A 23,714-nucleotide genomic window follows, 5' to 3' on the forward strand; every position below is an offset into this window, starting at 1 on the left:
CTCAGTGGATTGAGCGCCAGCCTGCAAATCAAAGGGTCACCGGTTCTATTCCCAGTCAGGGCACATGCCTGGGTTGCAGGCCAGGTCCCCAGTGGGCAGCACCTGAGAGGCAACCACACATTGATGTTTCTCTCCCTCTCTTTCTCCTTCCCTTCCCCTCTCTCTAAAAATAAATAAAATATTTTTTTAAAAGTAAATGGTAAAATAAAAATTAGATAAGTAACTTAAGAACTGAGGATAAAGACTGCAAGGACTTATGGTAAAAGACACTAAAGAAACATACTCAGAGCCACTGTCACTTCCTCTCCCCCTTGGTATAACGGTCCTAAAAATTCCAAGGAGAGGCTTCTTCTGTTACATTTGTTTCGGGCACTGAGGCAATCTATTAACATTTTGTTAAACATGAAGCCCTCAAAACAGATGAAAATGTATATAAACCATATTCATTCGGGTAAGTTTAGTTATGAAAAAGACTTCTGTAAAAAAAAAAAAAAAGCCAAAAATTTCCTATTAACACCATCACCACCACACTACAAGTTTAAGGCACATTTCTTTCAGATACCTGGCAGCTGTGATCAGTATCCAGACCATCCCAGAGACTCATAAACTGAGCTTTCATCATGGCTGTAGCTTCATGGTCAGAACTTGAACGGTTTCGTAGAAAGGAGTCTAGAAAGAAAAAGTTCTTAACATTAAAAATTAATAAATTATTTATTCTTTTTTATGTAATTTCAAAGTATTTAACCTAAAGCTGACAACTTCATGAGAAATTATAAGGAAAGGGATTCCACTATGCTTTTTCACATATTATTTTGATTTAACAATTTTGGCAAATTATTGGGAAAATTTTAAAAAAACAATCAATTCACGATCTTCATTTCTTTCCTAAAAATAAATTTATGCCAACACATTGTAATAGAAGTAAAGAATCCAGTACTGAGAGGTTAGAGAAGGATCAAGTAGCATCTTGGAGGAAAATCTGTGTATTTTGCCCCTAACTTTCCAGATTATCTGCATTCTTTGTGCTCTTAATTATGGGGTCACATATTTTCCTCACTTTCCCTGGTAATAAATAAAATGACATTATAAAATGTCAAAACACTATTAAGTGGGAAAATGTAGGACAGAAAATGGTTTAAAACATACAAGATAGCATGTATGTATATCATGGTAAAAAAAATGCAAATAACTTTGGTTATTGCTCAATGATAGACTTAAGAACAACTTTAGTGTCCTGTTATGGATTATTTTTTCCTCCAAGTTATCTACAATAATCACGAAATGTTTTTAAGAAGTGGGGAAACACTTTCCTTCTAGAATGAAAAAAGTGAAAAGTGGTAATGAAAAAAGTGAAAAGTGGTACACCCTAAGAATAAAAAAAGACAGCAAAAATCAATCCCAGATTTTCTAATGCAATCCCTATTTCCAATGTTTTTGTATTATATCCCTTCAAAATACGGGCATTTCTAAGTAACTTTCATATTTCAGCCTTGAAAACTAGAACTTGAAATGACACCAAATGCTTTGTAATATTCTAGGTCCAAGCTTTAAAAAAAAAAACCCTCAAAAACCAAACAGTCGAAAACACATTACTATGACATGACAGTCTCGCGAGGTCAAACCTATTTTGGATATTCTTATACAGTTCTAATTTTGTCAAATCTGTTCATTGTTGGACTATGTATCAAAACAACTCATCAAAATAAATAAATAAGTAAAATCTAATCATTTTAAACTGTTTATTTTCTAAAGATAAATTGTTTAAGTTCGACTGCTTACTTAACCCACCGTTGCGTGCTGCTTACAAGAGACATACTTAAATATAAGGGCTCAGAATGTTGAAAAGAATGGAAAAAGACATATGTAAACACTTTTAAAAGCTGAACAGAATGTTTTTGTAGAAATGTAATGCATATCTGATAAATGGTGCTGGAACAATTGGATATCCATCCATACGCAAAAAAAACCCTTCTAGACACATACTTTATACTTTTCACAAAAATTAACTCCAAATGGATCACAGAGCTAAATGTAAAACACTCTAAAGAGAGAGTATAGGAGAAAATCTAGCTGATCTAGGGTATGATAATGAGTTTTTACATACAACACCAAAGCACAATCCATCAAAGACAAAATGGTTAAGTTAGAGTGTATTAAAATTAAAAATCCTTTTCTGTGAAAGACATTGTTTAGAGAAAAGGCAAGGCACAGACTAAGGGAAAATATGCACAAAACACATATTTGATAAAGGACTTGTATTCAAAATATACAAAAAAAAACTCTTAAAATTCAACAATAGAAAAACCACCCCAAAAAAGACCTGACCTCACCAAAGGAGCTACAAATGGCAAATACGGGTATGAAAAGATGCTCAACAACATGTCATTATGGAACTGCGAATTAAAACAATAGGACACCACTACAAACTCATTAGAATAGCTAAAATCCAAAAAATTGATAATAAAATCCAATAAAATGCTAATGAGGATACAGAGCAACAAAACCTCTTATTTTTTGCTAGTGAAACTGGTATAGCCACACTGGAAGATATTTTCGCAGTTTGTTACAAAGCTAAATATAGTTTTACCACAAAATCCAGCAATATTGTGCTAGATGTTTATCAAATTGAGTTGAAAACTTACATCCACCCAAAAACCTGCATGTCATTGTTATTAGCACTTTTATTCATGATCACCCTAAATGTAAGCAGCCAAGATGGCCTTCAACAGATGAATGGATAAATTGTGGTACAACCATATAATGGAATATTATTTAGTCATAAAAAGAAATGAGCTACCAAGCAATAAAAAGATATAGAGGAAACTTAAATGCATATTGCTAAGTGAAAAAGGCCAGTCAGGAATGATTATATGACTCCAATTATATAACATTCTATAAAAGGCAAAACTAGATATAGTAAAAAGATCAGAGTGGCTACCAGGAGTTTGGGAGGAAGTGAGGGAAGAATGAATAGGTAGAGCACAGAATTTTTAGGGTACTGAAACTACTCTGTATGATACTACTTTGGTAGACACATGACATAATGCATTTGTCAAAGCCCACAGGACTGTACGACACAAATAAAACACTTAATGTAAACTATGAATTTTAGTTACTAATAATGAATCAGTACTGGTTCATTAATTGCAAAAAATATCTCTCACTAATGCCAAGTATTAATAGTAGGTGAAAAGCTGTATGAGGGGTATATATTGGAACTTTGGCCATTCTGTTTAATTTTTCTGTAAATTTAAAACTGTTCTAAAAAAATAAAGTCTAATAATTGAAAAAAAAGTTACAAAATATGATCCTGCAAGAAAGAAGAAAAACTCCAGAGTTTAGGGATAAGGGAACTGAAAGTAAGAGTTGTAAGATCTCAAAACAAAAAAGTTATGCCATTTTGTGTGTGTGTGTGTGTGTGTGTGTGTGTGCGCGCGCGCGCACACACACAACAGATATGCATGTGTAGCATCAGAAGGTTCTGCTTTGGAGTTAATATCCATGCTGAAGCCAAGATGTAGTTATAGAAAGTGCAGACCAAAAAAAAAAAACTTCTGGCCCTGACTGGTGCGGCTCAGTTGGTTGGGCATCGTTCCACAAGGCACAAGGTCAGTGGTTTGATTCCCCGTCAAGACACATGTCTGGGCTGTAGGTTCAGCCCCCAGACAGGGCGCTTATGAGAGGCAACCTATCTGTTTCTCTCACATCAATGTTTCTTTCCCTTTCTCTCTCCCTCCCTTCCCCTATCTCTAAAAATAAATAAATTATTTTTTTAAAAAATGAAAAAGAAAAAAAATTCTGCTCCCTACTATAGGGAGTTAAGAAGGCTTGGCGTGTCTGTCTTAGCCTGGGTTCTAAGGAGGGGTGGGGTTCTCTAACAAGCTTGAAATCTAAATTTGTACTGCCATTCAAGCCTAGGAATATCCAAATTCAGAAATTATCATAAAAATTAGTCCTGAGTGATCAGACCCCAGAAGGTCTAAATGGATGACAGAAAACCATTCTGGATCTTCTCAGGCAACACCAAATTCTCAAATAAAAACAAGCCATAAGCCATCTAATGTAAGAAAGGACACAAGGAAACAAATTACTATAAAAGATAGCTAACAATATAAAGGAAAATTAGAACTTCTGACAAAAGAACAACCCAAAACTATACAAAAACAGTATGTTTAAAATTTTGAAGACAGAAAAGGGACTGAAATTCTAGAAAAAGAGCACACTATACTGAAAAAAGATAAATTTGAAAAAGAAACCAAATAAAACTTTTGAAGTTTAAATATAATCAACAGTATACAAAAACCCAATGGTTGTGATATTAAATACAGTCAAGCAAAGATTTGTTTCTTATAACTTACTCAAAAATTGGTGTTTGAGCCCTAGCTGGTGTGGCTCAGTGGGCTGAGTGCCAGCCTGCAAACCAGAGTTGCTGGTTCGATTCCCAATCTAGGTCACATGCCTGGGTTGCAGGCCAGGTCCCCAGTGTGGGGCACATGAGAGGCAACCACACACTGATATTTCTCTCTCTTTCTCCCTCCCTCCCTTCCTGTCTCTAAAAATAAATAAATAAAATCTTTAAAAAAATTGGTATCTGAGTTGCATCATTATTTTATGTGCTAATAATACAAATAAATGCTGCCAATTAAATTATGATGCAAAAGAAAAAACTGTGCCCATTAAATTATAACATGCTATCCCAATTTCAGGGACATTAAATGTAGAAAACAGTATGTTTCAGAACCGATGAAATATGGTAGAGGACTAGGTAATAAACTGTGAAAATGACTTGAAATTAAGTAGAGTTGAAGAATATAGTTTATATGTAAAACAAAAGCCTTGCAACACTGAAAAACATATGGACAGTGGGCAAGAAATTTTCCATAACAAAAGTCACACATTCTCAAATTAAAAACACATTAAGTCCTAGAAAAATTACAATAAATACAGACCTACATAAACCACAAAGAGCAGAACAAGAGCAAAACGTAATAGCAATGAAGAGGAAAGAGAGATTACTTACAAAGAAATATTAGGCTACAAACAGAATTCTCAAAAGCAACAAGAAAGATTGGAAGACAATGAACTTATAGCTGCAAAATGCTAAAGGAAAATAATTCTCTATTATTTAATAATGAAGGCAGGATTAACAAATTTTTTTACAGAAAGACAGGATTCACAGTCTTTGCTGAAGAACTTCAACAGACTTCTGCAAGAAGAAAATTAAATCCACAGAAAAAGCAGATGCAATAAGCAATAGTGAGCAAAAAACCTGGAAAAGATGGGTCTCTAAACAAGCAACGACAATACAAAAGTAACAGCAGATATGGAGGGTATAATAAAAAATATTAGTTACCAAAAACATGGAAGAGATGAGAAGAATGATTAGTATTCAAGAGTTCCCATCAGGTCCTTGTATTTTTTAGGAGGAAGGTAGAAATGATTAGCCTAGACTTTTAAGACTAGTAGGTACGCTAAATATTTCACTAAAAGAAAATGAATACATAATTTTTAAACCTGTAGCAGGGAAAGGGGAATAAAGAAAGCAAACTAGTCCACTAGATTGGTAAATAAAAAGCACACAGTAATGTGCAGAAATAAATCTAAAGATATCAGCTATCAAAATGAACGCAAAATGAAGGCAAACTGAAGGCAAACTTCCAGAGTAAAGAATCTTAAATTAAAACTTCAGAAAATCCAGCGACATGCTCTTTTGTGCAAAATGCACAACAAAAACCCAAAACAGTTGGAGTAGACTGATGAGGAAAATACATAAGGCAAACAAGTAATCAAAGTACTATATTATCTAGATCTTTCTTTCTCTGTATTTCTATATAGCCTATTATAACAGTATAATTAAACTCAAAGCTGTATCAAAGCTATAGTTTTAATGACTACAGCTTTTATTATATATAAAACTTATTATACCAGGAACAGAACAAAAATATTGATGATCCATAAAACACAGAAAAAGCCCACTAATAATAAAGTCATGACATACACGAAAAGATGATCTATATTGTGAGTCCATATGGAAAAGAATGAAATTAGATTGCTACTTCAGGCTACATTTTTTTTAAAAGGAGAATATTTATGAAGATAGTGAAGGGATTTTTAAACCAGACACAAAAAGTATAAATCATAAAGAAAAATGACTTATGAATGTAACTACATTCAATTTCTTTTTAATCCTTGCCTCAGGACATTTTTTTCATTGCTTTTATTTACTTATCTTTTAAAGATTTCATTTTTATTTATTTTTAGAGAGAGAGGAAAGGAGAAAGAAATACAGGAAGAGAAACATCAATTGGTCACCTCTTGCAGGCACCCAACTGGGAACCAGGCCTGCAAACCCAGGAAGTGAACGGACAACCTTTTTGTTGTGTGGGGAGATGACACACCAGTCAGGGCTTTTCATTGCTTTTAGAGAGAGAGAACGAGAGGAACACAATTATGTGAGAGAAACATCGACTGGTCGCCTTCTCATACAGCAAGCACCCTGATCCAGGAACCGAATGCACAACCCGGGTATGTGCCCTGACCGGGAATTGAACCTGTGAGCTTTTGGCCCATTGGATGATGTCCCAACCAACTGACCACACTGACCAAGACATACATTAAAATTTAAATCTCTATAAAAGAATCTATTATGAAAGTGAAAAGACAAGCCAGCCTAGAAAATATTGGCAATTGTAACAAACATCAACAAAGAATTACCAAGAAAAATCACCCCCCCAAAACAGCAATTTACAAGCAAAGGAAAACGAATAACTAATCGACATGTAAAAAGACATTCAAATTTAATAGTAAGCAGTAAAACCCAAATTAAAACAATGATGAGATAATTCATGCTATTTAAACTGGCAAAAGTAACAATAATGTCTGAAAAAACAAATTTTAGGGAGTATCTGGGGATACAAACTACACAGCAAAGTGAAAACATGTATCACCACTATGAAGAACTGGTAGTTCTAGTGAGGCTGAAGATGAACACAACACACAGTCTAATGGTTCAACTTCCAGGTGTCTATCCTGGACAAATGTGTGCGTGAGGAAACATGAACACGGATGTCTTCTGCTTTCTGTTTGTAAGAGGGAAAACAGAAAAAACTAATCAAGTAGGTTAACAAACAGACTCATTCTCCAACACAGAAATTATACATAGCATATTAGGATGTTGGTTATCTCTTTTGTCTTACTTATTTGGCCTAAAAAATTTTTAACACTCAATCTGGTCATCTAAATACCACCCTTAAAAATGGTGTTTTAACATGTTCCCATAAAAAAACATAGCATACCTATTTCATCTATAAAGATGATGGAAGGCTGGAGCTTTATGGCAAGGGAAAAAACAGCAGCAGCTAATTTCTGGGATTCTCCATACCACTTGTCTGTCAGTGTTGAAGGCTGAAGGTTAATAAATCGACAACCTGCTTCTTTGGCTGTAGCCTTGGCAATCAACGTTTTACCACAGCCCGGAGGCCCATAGAGAAGAACACCTGGAAATTAACATGTTATTTTATTATTTCCCTTAAAAGAACAAGATATTTACCTTAGATCATGTAATAATAAACATAGTATTAACCTGCCCACATTAAGTTTTTTCCCGAAATTCACTTGTTTTCATTAATATTTTTTAATAGAAAAAAGAGCCATATTCTGCATTCAGTGTCCGTGATGACAAGTATTTGGGATTATAGCACCCTGTGCTTCCTGCCTTCACGAAAAGGTTCAGTTCAGGATATTAAAGGCAATCATTTTGACATCCAAACTCACAACACTCAATCAATGACTGACAAATAAAATCATCTACCACTCTCTACCATCACAAGCTAACAGCACTCTAGCACACTAACAGCCCAGAGAAAATCAGCTTCAAAACAGCTTATAGCAAACACTGTTTTGCTATTGCTCAGAAATTTAGGTTTTACCCAAAAGGCCATGTGCCTTTTTCCAAACAGATAATTATTTCTTCTTAAAGAAGTACAAATGACCAGTCACTGCTGTTTTAATTCCCAAGAAATAAAACTGTATTATTAATCTATAGTCGCCATTGACAGCAGTTTGCTCTAAGTACAATTTAAGGTACTTCTAAACAGGTTGGTATCTTGAGCATTTTGGGAATCATCAACAACTGTTTTTCAAATAAAATGAGGTAGCATTTTCCTAGGCTAATATAACACTAAAATTATGGCCTTGTCTACAGACCAGCTATTGACAGGCCTAACACAAATTGTAAACTGCAGACTTCTTTAAGTATTTGCTTAATTCAGCTTCTTAAATAATGATGATATTTATAGGTAGCATGCTAGGGTTAGATGAAGAGGATTACAAATATTCTTATGTAATAAAAATAAAACACGAAATACAATAGAAAGAAAATAGACATATTACATAAAATCCTCCCTCAAATTTTCATTTTTTAAAAAAATGATAAACTTGAGTTTGTTTCCATAAACCTAACAATTTTTTTCACATGAAGCATTTCAAAATAATGTTCAAACTTTTTCCTCAAACACAGAATTTTCTAGTGCTCTTTGTAAGAATCTGCAAGATTGAACTAAACCAAGTTTAATATTTTAAAATAAAATATTAAAAGCTTATTTTAAAACTTAAATCCATAACCTTTACCAATACATGTTAATATTTTCAAGCAGTCTTTGCCATTTTTAATTAAATTCATTTAGCTAAGTGCTAAAAATTTCATTCATTAAGTCAGTTGTAACTTGAAGCAAAATATTGATACTCTTCTTTTGGATGTCTCATGTAAAGAATACAGATTAGCAGTATAAAGAATACAGACTGCATTTAATTCAAAACTGAAAGTGAAATGACTGCAGAAGCTTGGAATTATTATTACATTTACCATTTTGATGATAACAGTTTAATACGGAATGGAGATCTATTAGCAAACTTTTAGTTACATATTAACTTGAATCTCAGGGTGTTCGGAGCTAACGACTGATGCAACAATTCTCATATTTTGATTGTGCAGCTACACCATCACTTCATAATTTTATGCAGTACTCTTACAATGTCATATTTGTTTCAAAGTATTTATTTATCACTTTAAATACTTATTCCTAATAATAGTTTAGTTTTGGTACTTCTTAGCAGGATTAAATGTTTCCAATTATTTTTCTTCAGGGATTATAAAATGTGTTATTAATCAAGTAGTTATCTACTAATTTAACAGGCAACGACAGCTTTTGAATTTCCTAACCTAGCTGAGACAGATATGGTGCACATGTGGAGCAGTCGATGTTCACTTTTTGAACTGGATGGTAGTTATATGAGTGTGAGCTTTATAATTATTCAACTGCTTTATCCCCATTTCCCTATGCAGGTTAAATTTCACTAAGATTCACGCTGTCTTATCGGATGTGTTATCAGTGAGTCTAGCAATATTATTACTGGAAGTGGACTCCACATGTTTATATTTATGAAGAGTGATGAATGAGTGGTTCTGCAAATGAATATGAGGCATTTAGCTGTAATTTTGCAACCTTTTAATTAGTTTTTTGAGCTTAGTCTGATACTTTTAGAACCATTCTCAACAAAGTAAAAATGTGTTTATTATTTTGTGCTGTAGGTACACTTAAAAATTCAAACCCATTTTTAAAATGGATGATTTTAGTTAAGGGCTTTATGTCATAAGTACTGCTTGCAAATTAAAGATTTAGGATGACAAAGAAAACACACATTGGGACAAACAGATCCAAATTTGAGGTAATCCTTATTAGTGACAAATATATTATCTTTCTTTCCTGGACTAGTTTATTGACTTTCAAGCTTTAAATTAAAAATTTGTCCAAATGGTCGAAAAATAATCTGTAAAAATTAAATCTATTTTAATATAATGTTCTCAAGAAGGGGGAAATTACTGTACACTTTTATGGTCCTAGAAAATCAGTTTTTCAAAAATTCTTTTAGGTTTTCTACACTTTTAAGAATGCATCGAAACATGAAATATGATGACATTCACAAACATAAAACTTATGTGCCAAAATAATAATTACTGAATTCAGAGTTTATAAAGGGAGCCACCAGGTATTCAAATGTGATTTCATCTGTTGTAAATTTTTAAATGTTTGGATGAAATAAGGGTTATATTTTTTTATGCAACCATTAATATATTATAGCATGTTCTTATAACCAATTAGTGGCATGACTGCTCCAACTTTGTCTTCTTGTGATCTTATTAGGATCTCACATGCTAAATGAATAATACATAGCAAGTCAATTCTAAAATTATTATTTTGTAGTCTGTGAGGCAGTTATCACTTTCAGCATAGATAGCGATGAACTAAGAATAACAAAGTTGGCAATAAAGCAATGACTCTAACCTAGGTAACCTGCTTCCAGTCCAAAAATGGAACAAGTGTGGTATACAACGGATTTTATACTCTGCTTTTGTATACTAATATTCTACTTATATTGTGGGTCAAAGCAAATCAATGATTTTTCAAACCTTTGTTTGTGATATTAAAAAAAAAAAGCTTTCCAAAAATGCAAAGCTGAAAAACCTCAAGTAGTAAAACTTCAGATTATATAATCAGGAAATACTCATGTAAACTTTAAAAATTTTAAAATACACATAGAAGCCACCTCTAATTTTGGATAAAGCTTTCAAAATAAGCAGATTTACACAAAACTGTTGAAGTATCCTTTCATAATTTTGTATCTGCTGTGCTGATTGGAGCTTTAAACCAAGTCCAATTGGTGAAGTCACCCAATTACCTGGACTAAGACATTGCTGATGAGAAAAGGATCTTTCTCTAACAACATATAAAAAACATTTGTCTGTCCTAAATTTACTAGTATTGTGAAACTGAGTAAGTAATTACCTTACCCTTTTGATCTAGGCTCAGATAAACCATTAGACATTTTCTTTGGGAAAAAAAAAATCACAATAAACTTAAATGTTTTCTGTTAGGAGAATAAAAGCAGCTTTGTTGCTTCAGAAAATAAAAAGAAATACCTAATAAACAACTTTGTTGCTTTAGTTAATGAAAAGAACATGATATTTTTGGTGATAATTTGTCATCTTCTATTTACCAGAAACAAAAATCTACTTCATTAAAACGTATAGGTACCAGCTTCAATTACCTTTGAAATATAAATTAATGCACTTTTTCATATAGCTGCAAAATAAGATTATAAGCAACTACAACTTACACAAAGTGCTATTTCGATACTTCTAAAGAACCTATTTTTTGAAAAATGCACTTGCCTAATAATTTGAGTTCAGTCTCAATTATCAACGTAAATCAAACTTGTCTAGTTTTGGCAAAGCAATAAAGAGTTGCTTCCACTAGGTGAAAATAAATAAGCTACACTGTAGCATTGGTATCTGAAAGCCATGGTAACACATCTCCATCTCAGGTCAAGTATTACTTAAGCTTCATTTAAGACACATTTAACAAGGTTTAAACATGATTAATATATGAATGAACAAGAATCAAAGTATTACACTTAAGGATGCAATTATAAGCCTTTTCAATTCTTGAGTTCCAAGGCTTTCAAAGTGATTACTAACTAGGAACAAGAAAAAAATTTCCCTTAAAAATAAGATGTATTTAATTTCTAGTTCATTTGTAGTTCAGTATTTTCTGTTAAACAAAATCACTGCACAAAAAATAATTAAGTGGAAATCATTAAGGGGGGGAAAAATCACTAGAATTTGTGAAACAACAAAACAAGTCTTACTGTACACTTGAAACCTACATAATCTTACCAACCAATGTCACCCCAATACATTTCATTTTTTAAAAAGTCTTATCTTGAAAACAAAAGGAAAAAAACCCATACTGTTGACTTTCAATTTTTTTTACCCTTGACTTCCCTAATTTTCATTTACTTGGAAGTAACAGAAGAGTTTGAAAGAAAGGAATTAATTTTGCAACATAACTATAGGGGGAAAAATCTGCATTTGGGAAGCTGAAGAATAAGCAATTACATCAAAACTATTATTTATAAAGTTTACCAGATCTCAGTATTCTCTTGAAAATCTAACTTCAAAACCACCAGTTCTTTAATGACAGAAAGTTTCAATGTTTCCAAGATTATTAATGCTGTAGCAAATATAAACTTTCACTTTACCTTTTGGAGGCTGCAAAAGCCTGGAATTTTCAAACAAATGCTTCTTTTTGATAGGTAAGATGACTGTGTCTTTCAGATCCGTAATGACATCATCTAAACCTGCTATATCACTCCAAGTAACCTAATAAAAAGTCAACATTAATTTTACAGGTGATGTATACTTATAAATGTAAAAAAAATAATTTAAAAAATCCCCCTAAAATGGCAACATTTAATCTGATTAGACATAATAAAATGTTAAAGTTATATATTAATGTAAGTAAAGCCTCTTCATAGCAATAATGAAATTAAACTACCATGACACTGAAAAAAAAAATTAATAGTCAACTCCCTAGTATTTAAAAAAAAAAAAAGGCACTCGGTCTGGCACTCAAAACTCTGCAGGGACTTAGGCTGAATTCACTCCATCTAAGAGGAGTAAATACAGTCCCCTGCCAAGAAGATGAAGAACCAACCAGCACAGTTAATTCAGCACTGTTGATTGGGAAGAGCTCATCAGAATGTGCCTAATTCATATATAAGGTTGTCAAACATAATAGGAATGGATTTTAGAAAAAAAGTCCATATCCACCAAACTGCACTTCTGAATCAAAAGTAAACTGTGTTAAAACTTGTCTTTATAAATAGCGAATAGGGCATAAATACTTTCAAAATAGACACAGCTTATATATTTTAAAGACTTCTGATTCAACTTAAAAAAACTTTTTTTGGAAAAATAAGCTAACTTAAAAAAACTAACTTAAAAAAAAAAACAACTTAAAAAAAAAAAGTCAACCTAACTCTAACACGGCTAAGCAATGGGGCTGAATGTGGAACCAAGCAGAGGCAATATTTACAACAGGTTTACTGTCTTTACAACTTAAAAAGTGAAAAACTGCAGCCAAATCAAAAAAAAAAATCACCTTTCACTGTAGCTCTAACAAAAAACTGAGTCCATCAGTATACTTTACTCAAAAGCAAACATAGGAATGGCCTCAAAAAGGTATCATTGGAAATCTATAAATCAAATTAAAATGGAGGATTAATTCTGAGGGTATTTATGCCTTTGTGCACACAGATAATAGACATTGTAGATTTTTATTTTGTAGTATTGGGAATAGAATATTGTATTTCATTCTATTTATTCATATTTCCTGTTATAAAATTTATTTATACCTCTTCTCACAAAATATTCAAATAGGATATTAGAGTTCATAAATTACGCTAGTCTGATCCTCAGAATAACCCTTAAGTAGAGAGAGCAGACATTATACATATCTAATCCAGTATAATTCTCTGGATTATACATGAGGGAACTGAGACTCAAAGAGGAAATAATTTGCCAAGGCCATGAATGGAAAACCAGGATTCAGAATCTTGCATTGCCTACCATACCTCATTCTGAAAATCTAGATTTAAACTCCAAATCAAATATCCACATAACTTAAAGCAATACATTTATATGCCACAAAGGTAAATATAAAAAAAGTACCAGTGTAACGAATGTGCACAGAATTAAAGTTAACATAGCACGACTGAGGTTATCATCCTTAGAAAGCCCTGCTTGCCAAGCAGGCCCTTGGCTGAGTATGGGGACTTAGGTTTTAGAAGGGCTCCCAACTCCCCTGATAAGAAGAGCTCACTGTATGTGCCTCAACGAAAAATATGGTTTGTGGTGAATACTTGTTTTCCTTCAGAATTCAGGTAGATGTTAAAAAAAAAAAAAAAGTCTACATAGCCAATACCAACTAAAACCCTGGGCATGAAGTCTCTAATGAGCTTCCCTGATGGAGAGCATTTTACATGTGCTCTTAAAACTTGTTGCTGGAGGAATCAGTGCATCCCATGTGACTTCACTGAAAAAAGATTCTTGGAGGCTTATGCTTGATTTCCTTCAGACTTTATCACTTTATCCCATGACCCTCTTTCCTTGCTGATTTTGCCTGGTATCCTTTTGCTGTAATAAATCATATCCAGGGTGGAAGAAGTGGAGGCAGAAGAGGGCATAAGGGGAATAAATGGCAATGGGAAACAAAATGTAATAAAAAATAAACTATTAAAAATCAATCAATCAATAATCAATGAATCGTATCCGTGAGTAACACTATGCTGAGTCCTATGATCCTTAGAGAATAATCAAACCTGGTTATGGCCTGTGAGACCGCTGACACAAAACTCTAGGAGAAAAAACCTTAAATAAAATTAGAGATATAATGGATTTTGACATTTAAATAAGTAAATAAAATCTGCATTAAAAAAGATTAAAGATACATACATGCATGTTAAGAGGGTCTACAAGATGAGCAGCAATACTCATTTCATACTCTGAAAGCTTCACATTTTTCACACCAATTTGCTTCATTAATTTCTCTGCCTAGAAAGAAAAAACAAGCAACCCTCTTTACTTTGATATTTAGATATTGGCACTTCAAAACAGGTATCTGTGAAATCTAAAAAGCAATGAACAGACATACAAGAATTTTCCAGGAATATCCTAGGCCCCTTGATCTCCTCCTTTCCCATCGTAAGTCCTTAGGTAAAGGAAAATTTGAGGATCTACTCCACAGAAACAAGGGCAATTTAAACCAGCTCCTGGGAAATGAGGGGAAATGAGAAAATAGGTATGTGATTGAAGAGATATATAGAGTCTCACATTGCTCCAATGAGATTCTAAGGTCCTAATTGATTTCTCTTTCCCAGTAGGAAGATCATACAGGTATAGATTAAATCTCAAGATGAAAGACTGACGGATTAAAGATACCAAGAAAAGGACAGGTGTTCACACCTATCTAATTTCAAATTGTTCTGAGATGCTGTCCCTTTCAGTTAAAGTCAATTCCTGGGGCCAGACAATCAGATATAATAAAAATGATTGTGAATTAGAAGCATACTTACATATACTTTTAGAGATGGGCAAAACTAACCTTAAACCTATGAGCTCTAACAATGCAACAATGCAACAAAGCTTTCAATTAAAATAAGAATCATGAAAATAATGATAAACATTTACTGAGTGTGCCAAATGTTATGTCAAAATACAATAAACAGATTAACTCACTGAATCCCAAGAATGAGCCTGTAAGTTAGGCACAATTTTTCCCCATCATGGAAAAAGAAACTGAAGTTCAGCCCAGATTAAGTAACTGCCTTAGTTTAAAAGTTAGTCAATGAAAGAGGCAAAATACGAATCCAGCCAGTCCAACACTAGAGCCCATACTCTAACCACCACACCTATTACCCTTGTTTCCCAAAGTATATGATGGAAGTTTGAGACCACAGAAGAGTCCTTAGTGACCTATAAATAACATTCAAATTTCAAATAAGTGAACATTTTTAGAAATCAAAGTGCTCTGCTAAATGACGTATCTACCTAAATTTTTGTTACCTTTTCCTAAATATGTGTGATTATATAAGATCTTGCTGTTTGTCGGGGGCATGTATTGCTGCTCTAAAAGGAAATTCAAATCACACAGCATTATGAGCTTACAGACTGGTTAAAAACTAGGATAAATGTGTGGACCATATCCAGGTAATAATAACATTTTTTAAAATGCTATGAACCACACCATTATTCCTATTTAGCCATGCCCCTATAAAATTTTATAAAATTTTTTATAAAATTATAAAAAACTTGCCTTACCCAGGTCCTTTTATTTCTTTCTTGTATCTTCTCTTTCACTGCCTTTAAATCTTTAATGTGTCAGCTATGAAAGGTGTCCTATTTTAGTATCTATAATAACATTAACTCTTCTTTTTCATTATGATTCTATAAATGTGAAGCCATCCCACATGTGTTCTTTTTTAGGCTCTCAAATGGGGATGATTTTGCACCCAAGGGGACATTTGGCAAAGTCTGGAAATACTTTTGATTGTGACAACTTGGGTGAGGGGAAGGGTGTTATTGGTATCTAGTCAGCAGAGAGAGGGATCCTTCTAAACATTCTAGAAGGCACAGGATAGCATGTCCCAACTCTCCCCACCAAATCATCTGGTTCCAAATGTCATTAGTGCCAAGTTGAGAAATGCTGCCTTTTTCCCCATTAGGTAGCTGACCTTAAAATTTTACTCCAGGCCAAAATTATCTCTTGCTTTAAATAATAACTTTTATTTATATCTGGGGTTTCCTTTAAAAAAAAAAATCATCAGCTATGTTTTTTACTCTACAGAAACAGAAATTGTTCTAGTCAAGTTTCCTAGAATCTTTTTCTCACAGCAGCAGTCTCATTTAACAATGTCTTCAGGTTGCATTAATAACATTGAGAAAAAAAGCAAAGTTAACGTTCATTGAGCATCTGGTACTGTGCTGGTTACTTTACAATCAACCCTTTAAGCCATCCTGAGAACAGCTGTTACTATTCTCATTTTTCAGATGAGAAGCTCAAGGGTCAAAGAAATTAAAACTGTCAAGACTACAAAGCTAGAATCTGGCATTGCCAGAGCTCAAACCCTAAGTTGTCTAACTTCAAAGCTGACATTCATCTGAAATACTAGTAATATTCCTCATTTGGGAAAGCTAAACATGGTTTAAAAAAACAAATGAAAAGAAAGCACCCCAAAACACCATACCACTACCAAACTCTTTTCCAAGAATAAGTTACCCAATTGTCTAGCTTCAACACATTTAACTAAGCCTCTATTTCTAAAATGTCTTAACTGGAAAAACAAAATTATGATTGAATTATTCTAAAAGTGGCTTATTTTCATGTGTTGGTTTATCACTCACAGCTTAATAACAACCACACTTTCTAGTCACCAACATTTGCTTGATTTTTAACTGGGTCTCTGTAAGTGGTTGTCTTATGGAGGGAAAATGACCTGGGTTTTAAGGGGAGTAAGAGGTAGGAGGGAAGCTTGCATTTTACTATACACACACCTTTTAACTGTTTCAGAGGGTTTTTTATCCTTTCAGGCTATTTCATTTTTTTCTCCATGGGGAGTATGATTTAAAAAATTAAGAAGCAGGGTAGAAAATAGGAAACCAATATTTTTGCCTATACTGGGGAAAGAGGAAGTGGAGAAAAGGTGCAGAATAAAACAAACACTCATTTCATTCGATTACTAAAATTGTTCTTTTTGAAAAAAGTTAGAGACAGAATTAATGGATGAAGAGTAAAGAAAGAGAGAGGACCTAATTAAATGTAAGTTAAAAACCTTTTTACAGAGGTCAGAGCTATAGTACTCCAATATAAGTGTAGATAGACGAAATCACTGGCACAAAGCTTTCAAAAATACATTTAAATAGGAAAAATCAAAGAATTTGAGTAACTGTCTTCATACATTAGTTACAGCTTTTATCACAAATATACATTAGAATTCCAAAAAATATTCTTTTCTGGACATGTGAAGACCATCACCTCAGGGTTAGTGCACTTACTGGTATATCCCTTGCTTCCGATTTTGCTATACGTATTCTGAAAGTTACTGGGTAAGATGCCCAAATCATCATCTTCACACAAACTTGCCCTATCTACCAGTTTCTAAACCTCTATAAAGATATGAGTCTTTAACCTTTGGCTTTTTAATTATGATGTGCCTTGGACTGGGCCTCTTTGCATTCATCTTGTTTGAAAATAAAGAGAGACTCTTAAAGCAGCAAGACAAAAGAAGTTAGCTACCTACAGGGGAATTCCCATAAGACTGTCAGCTGATTTCTCAAAAGAAACTTTGCAGAGTAGAAGGCTTGGCAAGAAATATTCAAAGTCATGAAAAGCAGGGACCTACAGACAAGATTGCTTTACCCAGCAAAGTTGTCATTTAGAATTGAAGGGCAGATAAAGAGCTTCCCAGACAAGAAAAAACTAAAGGAGTTCATCATCACAAAGCCCTTACTATACAAAATGTTAAAGGGATTTAAGAAAAAGAACAAAACTATGAACAGTAAAATGGCAATAAATACATATCTATCAACAATTGAATCTAAAAAAACAAGAACAGAGACAGAATCATGGATACAGAGAACATTTTGATGGTTACCAGATGGGAGGGGGTAGTGGGGGAATGAGCAAAGAGGTGAAGGGATTGAGAAGTACAAATAGGTAGTTACAGAATAGCCATGGGGATGTACAGTACAGTATAGGAACTGGAGTAGCCAAGAAATTACATGCATGGCCATGGACATGAACAATGGTGTGGGGACTGCCTGAGGGAGTGGGGGCTTCTGGGTGGAAGGATGGCAAAGAGGGAAAAATTGGGACAACTGTAATAGCATAATCAATACAATATAATTTAAAAAAAGATACTATGAGCCTTTGAGGACTCCAGACAAATGTTGGTTTCATTTGTAAGATGTCTTTTTTCTTTTCCCGTATTATTACAGTCCTTGCAGCATTCATTATTATTATTCTTTTTACCCATTTAACTCCTTTTCGCACCCCCTTACTCTACCTAGGTCTTTGCCAGAACTATTTCCGTATCATCCACTGACTCAAAAATTTTAATGGTTTAGCACTGCCTAAACAGAAGACTTCAAATGGTCAATTGCATATTTCAATAGTTAGCCAGGGAAATAAGGCAGGAGAAAAGAAAGGGTGACAGAGAAGCTAAGTCGCTAGCCAAAAAGAAGGCACGCCTCCTTCTTAGTTGATGAACTTTATGCTGTGGCATTTATCAGCACTGTTTATTCACCAAAACATTAAAAAGACTGAGTAAGAAAAAAGGAGAACTTTGTTCTGACTTTATACTTAGCAACCTTTATCATTTAGTCCCTTCCTTCCCCCTCCATGTTCTATTAGTTGCATAAACATTCTATTCCAACCTGACTTGGTCTATTTATTGTGTCTTTAACAGGTCTTATTTCTACCTCCATCATGATTCTGTTCATGATTTTTTTCTATATTCTGGAGGCCAAGATCTTTCATGCAGTCATCTTCAACTGCCTCAACCCTCAGTGAGTGCTTTCTCTAAATGCCATAATTTCTGCCTTCAGTACTCATTAGGCAATTAGAATAATTTATTTATGATTATAATTTATATTGTCATGAACAAGTCTTTTCTCCCTACCATGAGCACTATGAGGACAGATGTGGTATCTAATATTTCACATACCTGCTATTTTGGACAATACTACAGACATAGTTTTCAATAAAGGCCTAATGTAATGTATTTATGTATCACTTAAATGTCTATATTTGGCTTTCTACATGTCTTCCACATGGGTATTCCAGGGCTCTTAAAAACCAAGAAAATAAATGACAAAATTTTGTTCAAAGCCCTCGCTGGTGTGGGCTTGGCTGGTGTCATCCTGCAAACTGAAAGTTTGTTTGCGGGTTCAATTCCCAGTCAGAGCACATGCCTGGGTTGCAGGGTAGGTCCCCAGTCAGGCACATAGGGCAAGCAGCCAATCGCTGTTTCCCTTTCACATCGCTGTTTCTTTCCTTTCTTTCTCCCTCACCCTTCTCTCTAAAATCAAAAATAAAAATAAAATTTTTTTTTTTTAGAATTCTGTTTAGCCCTTGCTGGTGTGGCTCAGTAGATTGAGTGCCAACCTGTGAATCAAAGGGTTGCCAGTTGGATTCCCAGTTGGGGCACATGACTGGGTTGTGGGCCAGGTCCCCAGTGTGGCGTGGGAAGAGCACTCAAGGGGCAACCACACATTGGTGTTTCTCTCCCTTTCTTTCTCCTTCTGTTCCCCTCTCTAAAAATAAATAAACTAAAATCTTTAAAAAAAGTTTTTTAAAAATCCTATTTAAAGTCACATTCTACTCTTAAATTTTTTTTAAACATAGTGGCTTATCAGCCCTGGCCATATAGCTCAGTTGGTGACAGCATCATCCTAATATGCCAAGGCTGCAGGTTCAATCCCGGACAGGGCACATACAAGAATCAACCAATAAATGCATAAATAAATGGAACCACAAACCGATGTTTCTCTCTCTCTCTTCCACTCTTTCTCTGTAAAATCAATAAATAAAAATATATGTAACTTATCAATAATTTGACCTCAGACTTAAACTGGCCTTCACAATTCAGGTGGGGCAGGGAGAATTGCTACACTTGCGATGACACATGGATACGCTCAAAATCATTTTTTGAAAAAATCTATACCAGTCAGACTCATAGAGAACTATGATTTGACTGATGTGATAATATAACCTAGACCCCAAGTTTGTTATTTTATAATCAAATTCAGGGAATAAACTCACAACTGTCCAAACTGCTTTTCAGACATATATACAGTAAACAGTATTCATGAAACTACAGTTTTCACTGATTTAAGAGCTATGCACAACCCTGTAAAGCAGTCATTTCTTTACATCCCAATTTCTTACATCAGCCTACAGCTTTTGAAAGAACATGTATAAAGGACCCATGGACAAAGATAACGGGGGAGGGGGGGTAAGGATTAAATGTGTGAGGTAGATGAGGAGTGAGTTAGGGCAGGGGAGAGTTATGGGGGGAGGGGAAATGGGGACAATTGTAATTGAACAACAATAAAAAAAATAAAATACTTTCAAACAAACAAAAAAACAGAAAGGAAGGAAGAACAAGATTTACTCCTCTTTTATCCTGGCACCAAGTGTTTGCTAGGAGCTTAATAAAGGTTTATTGAATGCAGGAGTCCCAAGTCACAGAAGAAATCTAAAAATCCATGAATAAAAACATCTTGCCCCCAGATAGCAAGAGAAAATTTGATAGACTCCTTGAAGGCTTTGGTTTTTTAAAGAAAAATAGGAACCAAAATAAACGTATCATCCTAATGGGGAAAACACCACAGGAGGCAGTAGCTGAAAAATAAAATAACGACTTATATTAACAACAACATTTTTAAGCAATTCCTTAATTGGAAATTAGTATAGTTTGTAAGTCTAAGACTAACAGCTTGTATTATCCACATTTCAAATGTCATACTAAGCAAAATGTATACCTAAATAAGATAAATTTTGTTTGAGTTGTTCAAAAATTTTACCTAGATTTCTTCAGGTACAAATAGCTGACAAAAATAATCTAATGAGAGTGTTCACAACCAAACACTATAATATTTTTATTCTTCATCATTTTCTCTTCTAAGTTGCTAATACATCAAAATGAAATGAAATTAAATATGACATAATTTTTTAATGTGAATCTTACAGAACTTCTCATTAACTTATAATTCTACTATATCCTTAGTTTTATGGAAAAATATCCGCTAGGCATAAGAAAAATAATCCTCAAATACTTTAGTCATACCTGTTTCTGAGCTTCTACTTTTTGCTTTCTGGTTGGATCAATTGCATCTACCATCCATTTGATTGTAAAGTATGTTACTGCACCAAATATTGTCAAACGGAAAATTAACCCAACAACTTCATTCCGACTCAAGGGACGAGAAAAGGCTTCAGCATGTACCATCTTGACAGTATCCTTAAAAAACAAACAGAAATGTCACTAGGTAGTATCTAGTCATTAAAATTGGGAGGCTGATAAGCACCTTAAATTAAGCAACAAAAACTACTAGTTGAACTCAACATCACCTACCTTAAAAAAGTACTTTATTTTGAGGAGAAATGGATTTTTAAATGTTAGATAAACACATTTTAAGCTCCCCTTGGAAACTGAAGGGACAGATTAGAAACTGAATATATTAGTTTTTAATGAACTTTCCTAAAAGCTCATAGAAGTAGAGAATAATTCTATTTGAAAAATGCAATAAACATTTTAAGGCATTTACTCTTCAAACAGCTTTAAAATAACTATTTCAGAGTCTCGAAAAATATTGGCTATAACACTAAGCTAAATGAAGAGAGGCAGCCCCAAAATGAAATTCTTTACTAATGTGATGGTAAGAATTTCTTCTATTAAGTGTAATGTAAACCAGATAATTTTTTAGTAAAATTCAAATTGTGAACTATTTCCTCATACTTACTTTTAAAGGTTTCCAAAGCCTGCTTAAATTTAAACATCCATTTCCTTAATAGGCAACATTTATTCCTTTGAGCCATACTATTGTTTCCAACAACCCAGATGTATCTGAACAGAGGCTTCACACATTTCTGAACCACAATAATACAGCACACACCCAAGATAGGAAAAAGAAAGTAATGTGCCTACTTTTTACATTATCTCTGAACAGCAACATCAGTCGCAGCTAGGCTTATGGGAGGCATGTACACCCCAATCAAAGGCAATGACTACCCAGAAGAGTAAGTTTGTTTTGGACAATGTGACTATCATACTTTGGGAGATGAGGTCTCACCTTCAAATAATGCCTTGTACTCTCTTTTAAGATGACCTAAAAATCCTGAAATGAAACTGAAACTTCTACTTGTAGGTTGTAACTGTATATACTTTATTGTACACTCATCTATCATTCATATGACATTGATATGCCTGCAATGTAAGGTCATTACAGTAACAATACCATTACAGTAGAATATACAATAAAAGCTTCATGTGCACACAGTAGGGGATGTACTTCAACTTTGTATAAACATTAGGATCAACAAAATGAACACACATTTATGTACATAAACATAGATGGTACTATATACAACTAAGAAATATCACACAACACTGTAATTCAGTTATTTGTTAGGGAAACACAACGCCAAGAAGTTTTATTTTAAAAAGAGTTCCCTATTTCAGGGTAGAAAACTTTGAAATCGTACTACCTAGTCATTGAGCAATTTACTGACAGGTTAAGGGCTGAGAGTATACTACTACTCTCACACTACTGTATTATTTCTCTCCTGATTCACTGCAATGTTTTACAAAGTTTTTCTCAACCCCAAAGTCCCAGTTTCGCAGACATCAAGGTCCTATGAACACAGGCTCTGTCAATGAAAGACTGCCAACCTTCACAGAAACGACAAGTTGTAATTAGCATCATCCTCTGCCAAAGTGTGCCCAGGCCTTAAAAAACACCTCTGCTTTTGCACTAGGTAGTAGCAGTGCCAGTGCAACAATCAGACCCAGTTCATTCCGGCCGCCCTCGCCTACGACCCAGGTTCTGCGGTGGCCCTGGACGACCCCAAACCCAAGCAGTGACCCCGCTGTGTGCAGAGACTCCCTACAGGAAATGGCATAACTCTTGAAAACATCGCTAACACAGACCAAAGGGCCTGGGCCGGGCGGGAGGCCAAGGGGAGGCCAAGGGGAGGCCAAGGGGAGGCCCAGGACGCCCTTGGAGGTTAATCCGCTAAATACAAGGGCTGGGGGAAGTTGGGGGCGACACTTAGATGGGACATGGGAGGTAGCCAAGGTGAGCTTTCCTTCTGGGCTCCTTAGTCCAGAGCCAGTGCCTAAAGGAGCTCAGCGGAATCCCGCGTCCCTCCCACGAGGCCCGCGGGCCCCGCTACTCACCTCCGAGCATATGCAGCGGCAGCAGGAGCCCTTAACTAGTATCACACGGGAAGGAAACGCCGCCCGGGAGAGAACGCTTCCGGCCGGGGCCGCGGTCCGCCCCCTCGCACCGAGCATGCGCGATCCGCTACTGACGGCCGTAAAGGGCACGTTTCGGCGTTTTAGAACTGGTCCCGGGATTGGGCCGGAACGGGGTCGAGCACCTGCTGCTTATGCATTGCAGGCATATCCGCTGAGGCTTTCCGCGAAGCTGGTGTGTTTGTCTACCCGCACCGTTCGCCAAAGCTCCAAGTTTAGCTATTGAGTCTAGCTAAATAGCTAGAATTAGGGAAGGCTCTTGTCACACAAAGTCCCTG

General features: G+C 34.8%; 1 protein-coding gene across 1 annotated transcript in view; it reads right to left on the reverse strand.

The window, feature by feature from the left end:
• ATAD1 (ATPase family AAA domain containing 1) overlaps positions 1-23,425 on the reverse strand; it is a 44,618-nt gene extending 21,193 nt beyond the window's left edge. The window contains exons 1-6 of the mRNA XM_054572804.1: positions 23,359-23,425; positions 21,247-21,420; positions 14,354-14,452; positions 12,100-12,220; positions 7,296-7,496; positions 563-669 (exon numbers count right to left, since the gene is read on the reverse strand). Coding sequence (XP_054428779.1) covers positions 563-669; positions 7,296-7,496; positions 12,100-12,220; positions 14,354-14,452; positions 21,247-21,408 — 690 coding nt within the window. The 5' untranslated portion in view covers positions 21,409-21,420; positions 23,359-23,425. The remainder of the gene's footprint in view (positions 1-562; positions 670-7,295; positions 7,497-12,099; positions 12,221-14,353; positions 14,453-21,246; positions 21,421-23,358) is intronic.
• Between the last annotated feature and the right edge of the window lie 289 nt (positions 23,426-23,714).

Source organism: Pteronotus mesoamericanus, unplaced genomic scaffold, assembly GCF_021234165.1.
Source record: "Pteronotus mesoamericanus isolate MK-2021 breed Mesoamerican mustached bat unplaced genomic scaffold, CSHL_Meso_final contig_24, whole genome shotgun sequence".
Classification (NCBI taxonomy): domain Eukaryota; kingdom Metazoa; phylum Chordata; class Mammalia; order Chiroptera; family Mormoopidae; genus Pteronotus; species Pteronotus mesoamericanus.